This window comes from Centruroides sculpturatus, unplaced genomic scaffold (assembly GCF_000671375.1).
Source record: "Centruroides sculpturatus isolate CEXI.00-Female unplaced genomic scaffold, Cexi_2.0 scaffold1380, whole genome shotgun sequence".
Taxonomy (NCBI): domain Eukaryota; kingdom Metazoa; phylum Arthropoda; class Arachnida; order Scorpiones; family Buthidae; genus Centruroides; species Centruroides sculpturatus.
In genome coordinates this window covers 14,538-20,422 of record NW_019385482.1, presented here as the reverse complement: position 1 = coordinate 20,422, position 5,885 = coordinate 14,538, and the positions used below count along the sequence as shown (strand labels likewise).

The 5,885-nt window shown below is 36.0% G+C and overlaps 1 protein-coding gene across 1 annotated transcript; it reads left to right on the top strand.

The window, feature by feature from the left end:
- Positions 1–3,469: 3,469 nt before the first annotated feature.
- LOC111639393 (hydroxysteroid dehydrogenase-like protein 1) lies at positions 3,470–4,587 on the top strand. The gene has a single exon (XM_023385269.1). It carries the CDS (start codon positions 3,470–3,472, stop codon positions 4,409–4,411), a length of 942 nt encoding a protein of 313 aa, XP_023241037.1. The 3' UTR covers positions 4,412–4,587.
- Positions 4,588–5,885: the final 1,298 nt, after the last annotated feature.

Below are 5,885 nucleotides of genomic sequence, written 5' to 3'. Positions count from 1 at the left end.
TTATCCGTGGCCATGATTCACCCTATCGACTGATAATCCCTTAACAATCTACTAAAGCGCCCGAGGACGATATGGAAATTTGATGCTGTGTTATACGGTTTGTAGAATGCCCGTTTAACAATTCTCTAACCTTGACAACTGTCTACCCGGAGGGGGAATGAGTTTGCCAGACTGCATGACGTTTACTTATCCCCCTCCTCTCTGTTCTTCGTCCGTGGAGGGATTGAGATATCTCATCTGGAGTGGAAGAGGGGTAAGGAAAGACTTTCGCTCTGCTGGGGGTCGGTTGGGTTCCGTGTCACGTGTTGCAGTCACGTGTTCATTCGAGATAAACAATGTTGATCCTGATGGTTTGGAATGTCATCCTGCAGTTGTTTAACCCTTCCAGAGGGTTGTTTAGGGTTGGGATTGTTTCATATCTCACTCGTGATATGTTGCCCATCAAACAGATTCTCCTGAAAGTCATAAAATCTTGAGGAAAGTCTGCGTAGAGAGTTAAAATTTTTAAATTTTCTTCTTAACACGAAACTATGAACTAAACGCCGCTATAAAATATGCTGACGCCATAACTCATATCGATTTTTCTTCTAAATTGACCTTAAAAAAAACGGAGAAAAATTCTGCTATCAAAAGACACTCGCACAAAGTGGAATGCGATGACACATTCTGTCATTAATAACGATCAAGTGTATACAGCAGAGAGATAAAATTAACCAATTTTTGATTACTAAGGGTAGGGTGAAAGTCCTGGCTTGAAATATTTTATTATTGTATTGCTAGAAAACCATAGGAAGGAATCATTTACAAAATTACTACGGAAAATGTGAAAAATTTTCCGAGAAGAAGAAATAAACTTGTGCACATTCCTCGGTCCGTTAAACCGAAGCATAAGGTGACCACGTGGGCATAGAACATGACACGACCAAACCGTGCACGTGCGAAGCCAAAAGAGTGCCACACCTCGTTCTCGGTAAAACAGTCGAAGCAATGCAGGTGTTGCGAGAGTCTACAGAAAAATTGGGCAAGTTCTCTTCAACAAATAAAGACATTCTACGACCTTCCACACCCCAGACTTAGAAAGAAGTTCAAGCCAAAAATAAAGATGCATAACATTAACCTGCGAAAGTGAGATTTATTCTGTCCGTGCTTTTATTAACCGTATTTGAATTTCTAATAGTATAGTGCAGACTATAATGAGAATTTGATACGCTCTCTCGTTTGCCAAGTTATCAGCAAGCGTGAAAGAGCGGTTAAAATGTGCCGTTTAATCAACTATCAATAGTCTGACACATACAGCGGATTAGCATTTAAGGAATAGTGTTGACTTATTTGAGATGTTAAACACGTTATTCTAAAACGAGCAAAGTTCGTGACTCTCATGCAGAACTGTTTTCTAATATCCCAGCAACTAACGAGCGTTTAAAAATTATTGCCAGACTCCATTCTTGGCTGTATTTTTGGATCGATTCGAGGCTGGGAGCCATGTTTTTTTTTTTTTGGTACAATCGCCTTATTTATCTAGTTATAAATTTCTAATTTAGAACGGGAAGTTTTATTCGAGCGTGCAGTTATGCCATCCATCCGGTCGAATATCTAATCCTAAATATGGATCCGGACTTTGATTGCTCCAACCATACTTTGCTCCGTATGCACCGCACGTTCGAATATTGTTCGTCTTGCTCTTCTCTTCCAATAATAGTCGAGCCATTTGTCTGTCTGTAGGAAACAGCACGTCACATCCAAAACGATTCTTCAGCAGACTAATTGACCGTATTTGTGTCCTGGCTGTTTCGTGGAAAACTTAGCCAAAACATTTCGTTAGAGATAAGCAGTTTGTTTCGGTGTGGTATTATTTCGGGAATGTTTACTTTTCGGTTCTCATTTCTTTAAGAAATATAACTAAAATCCACACCGATGTAGCTTTAAAAATTTACAGCATTACCGATGATTTTTGGAAAACGTAATGTATATTTGGGAAAGGGGAAAAAAAACAAAAAAAAAGAGAGCCTTAATTAGGATTAGTCTCTTTAGTAAATAGTAAGAAAGATGCCACGAAAGATAGAGACGGGAGGATTAAAGAAGGAAACATTCATTCTGTGGCTATCGAAGCTTCCCCGAGTTGATACAAGGGGGCAGCGCCGTGGTGTCACCTTGTTGCTCTGTGATTGATGACAGCGTCAGCGTTGACGTCCAAAAATTCTTCTTTTCCTATTTGTCATCCGAAACTTGCTAGAAAGTCGTTCATTCCAGCGTGGAACCACAGACGTGGCTGTGTTCTGCTCGTGACGACTGTGATGAATTGTGCTGTGGATCCAGTCTGTGGACACATGATCCATTTCGAATCCCCACACCTGACTTTACTTCATCTTCTTCCTTTTTACGTCCCCTCTTCGCCAAATGGACGTATTACAATTTCGTAACAAACGCCTTCGAAATCAAAGTTAAAAACCCGAAATATCCCTTTCTTCTCATTCATATGATTTCCTGTAACATCAATGGCGTGCAAATTTTAAAACGTTTTAAAGATTTAAAACTTATATTTTTTTTATTTAAATTACTATAGGAAATACGAAAGCGTTTATATCATAGAAAATCATCCAATAACAATTAAAAATATTTTAAAAATTTAAACATATAAATAATTTTTTTAAAAAAAGTATAAAGTGCCATCTAGAGTGTAAAATTGAAAGCAAATACCATTTAATAATGCCAAGAGATATTTTTAAAACCCTTATTTATAAAAAAAAATATTATTATTTTATGAAATTTTAAAATTATTTTATAAAAATCAGTTTTATATCGCGTGATTATTTATTATTAAGATTAAACAATGAACGTGTCAATTTGTTTCTATATTTAAATCACATTACTTGAGAGAACTTAATTAAATTTATTTACTGCCAAAAGCTTATTCACTATAAAATAATTTAATTTTATAATTAAAAATAAACGCCGCTATAAAATATGCTGACGCCATAACTCATATCGATTTTTCTTCTAAATTGACCTTAAAAAAAACGGAGAAAAATTCTGCTATCAAAAGACACTCGCACAAAGTGGAATGCGATGACACATTCTGTCATTAATAACGATCAAGTGTATACAGCAGAGAGATAAAATTAACCAATTTTTGATTACTAAGGGTAGGGTGAAAGTCCTGGCTTGAAATATTTTATTATTGTATTGCTAGAAAACCATAGGAAGGAATNAAAACCTCATTTAAAGACATGAAAAATTAATAAAGAGAACTTTAAACTTTTCATATTCATTATCTATATTCTTTTAACCCAAATATTTATCGGAGTTTACCTTCGATAAATATTTGGGTTAAAAGAATATAATAAACAAGAATGAATTGTTCTTGATTTAGTCTTTATCTTCGATATATATATGAACTCGATAGAAAATTGTAATGCAAATTAATTACTAAATGTGCTTTGTCTTTTTGCTATATTGAAAGAATTAAATCATGTTAGAAATCATGGAACAAAGTTGCATTTTGGCTTATTTTGGTATATTCTGTACAATTCTCTTTGTCTCAACGTTAATATGGAAGTTTGTCAACGTGTTAAGAGTGCATCTTTTTTCTCTATGCACTTCGGATTTGAAGGAATTCGGACCGTGGGCCGTGATCACGGGAGGAAGTTCGGGAATAGGAAGAGGCTACGCTAACGAACTGGCCAAACGAGGTTTACACATTGTAATCGTAAGTAACGAATTGCAGGCTCTGAAGGATGCCGCTGAAAAAATTACAAGTCAATACGGAGTAGAATGTCGCTACATTCACGTCGATCTCAGCCACGATAATGCCTTCGAATACGTCTTCAGCAGACTGAAGGATACGGATGTTGGCATTTTAGTCAACTGTGCCGGTGTTCTGGGTGACTTTCCGTGTCATATATTAGGCGAGAGTGACGAAGATGTGAATTTAATGTTAGAATTACACATCAAAGCGGTGGTTCACACGACGCGATTGTTTTTACCTTCGATGTTCTCCAGAAAAAGGGCCGCCATCGTTACTGTTTCGTCAGTGGCCTCCGCAATGCCTTTGCCATTTTTGAGCGTGTATTCGGCAAGTAAAGCGTTTTCCGATCGTTTCACTCGAGCGTTGTATTACGAATATAAATGGAAAAATGTGAGTTTTCAATCTCTTACTCCTTTTGGGGTTTGGACCAGAATGGTTAAGGAACGCAGTAAAAATCCTAAATATTTAAAATTGACTCAAAATATGTGCCTGGATAGAGATAACTTTGTCAGAAATGCTGTAAGAACAATAAATCTCACGGATCATACAAGCGGTAATTGGTTTTGCGACATCGTTTGGTATGCCGCATTCAAAATTGTCAATATTTTCTGGGCATATTTTGTACTTATAGTGGCACATTTAGTAAAAAGTCTGTATAAAATATAAACGTATAGAGAGAAAGTGGTATTATGGAACCCTGCAGGTATTATGGAATCCCTCCATTTCAAACTGATAATAAAGGCGAACTGTATCGGGTTGTGGCTGAACTGCACTAGGCAGTCATCCATAGCAAGGGGAAAACCCGTTTCACTTCAGTTAAACGGTTGTCCGTAGTGAATTAGCATATTTGTGTTTTTCGAAATTCGAAAGTTTTGAATGGTAAGTGAATTTAATTATTTTTAAAATATAAATCGTGTAGTTGTAGGTTCACTGGTGCACGTATTCAGTTCCAGAGACTTAGAGGTACTGTACATATTAATCTGTGCGTTGTTTACGTTTTTTAAAATTTGATCCTGACAGACATAAGTTAATTCGAGATGGCGATGCGTGAAATACGAACCCCATTGGTGCTTTTAATATGGAACCCGTCTAACTTTTGTAAAAGTATGTGGTAGATTAATAAAAAAATAGAAGGAAAATGAAAAAAGTAAAAATAGATATCTAGCACTATAGGAGCATTATATTTGTGATTTTTGTAAATGATTAGCTTCTTCTTTGTACATTTCTTTATTATTATTATTATTAAATCGTTTTTGCGATAAAATACATTGGAGTAAATAATTTTGTAATTATTTAACATTTTTTGTAGTTTCCTATTTGTTTTTGGATACATTAAAGCATTTTTTGAAAATATACAGTAAGGTTCCATATTACCACCCGGTTTTCCCAAGCCTACTTTCTAACTTTTTGTACAGAAGCCTTCAAAAACCATACTTATAATTACACTAGCGAAAAATCCAATTAGGAACATTTAGTTTAATAGTTACCAGTACATTTCGCACAAAAAATGTGAGTGTAGTTATGATACCTTGTTTACAATTCACTATAATGAAAATTGGGTTCCATAATACCATCTTCTCCTCTACTGGTTTGCTAGTGTACAACATATTTTTCCTGATAACAATAGAGTCGTGCCTGTCATCAATCTAACACCTTTCGGGGGAAACTTTTTCGATTGAAATAATGTAATTTTCGATTTGCATCAACAATTTGTATATAGTTAATTGAGGCCTCCTGCCCCTAAGCTTTCCATATCGCGTCTCGTCTCTTATTTATCTAACATTTTCCTCGAAATTAAGGAAAGACAGACAGACGGACGAATGACAGAGGGAAATAGTGTTAAGTTCATACGAGAGTGTTAAAAAACATTCGGCATACATACTGGTAGATAGAGAGGTACATTATACGGAGTAAAAACACTAGTAAACTGGTGAGAAACTCGACCGTTTCTGAGATAAATCATGCGAAAACGACCCGGAATTTTCGACAGTGTTCGCGACTCAGTGCAAGAAGATGCCAAGACCGCATAGAAATGGGGGAGAATACGTGAAACACTTGTAAATATCGGGGTAAAGATTTGGCAAGATTATTCTCGCGCGAATCCAGTCTAGAAGCCAATATAATAAATCAGTCAAGACAC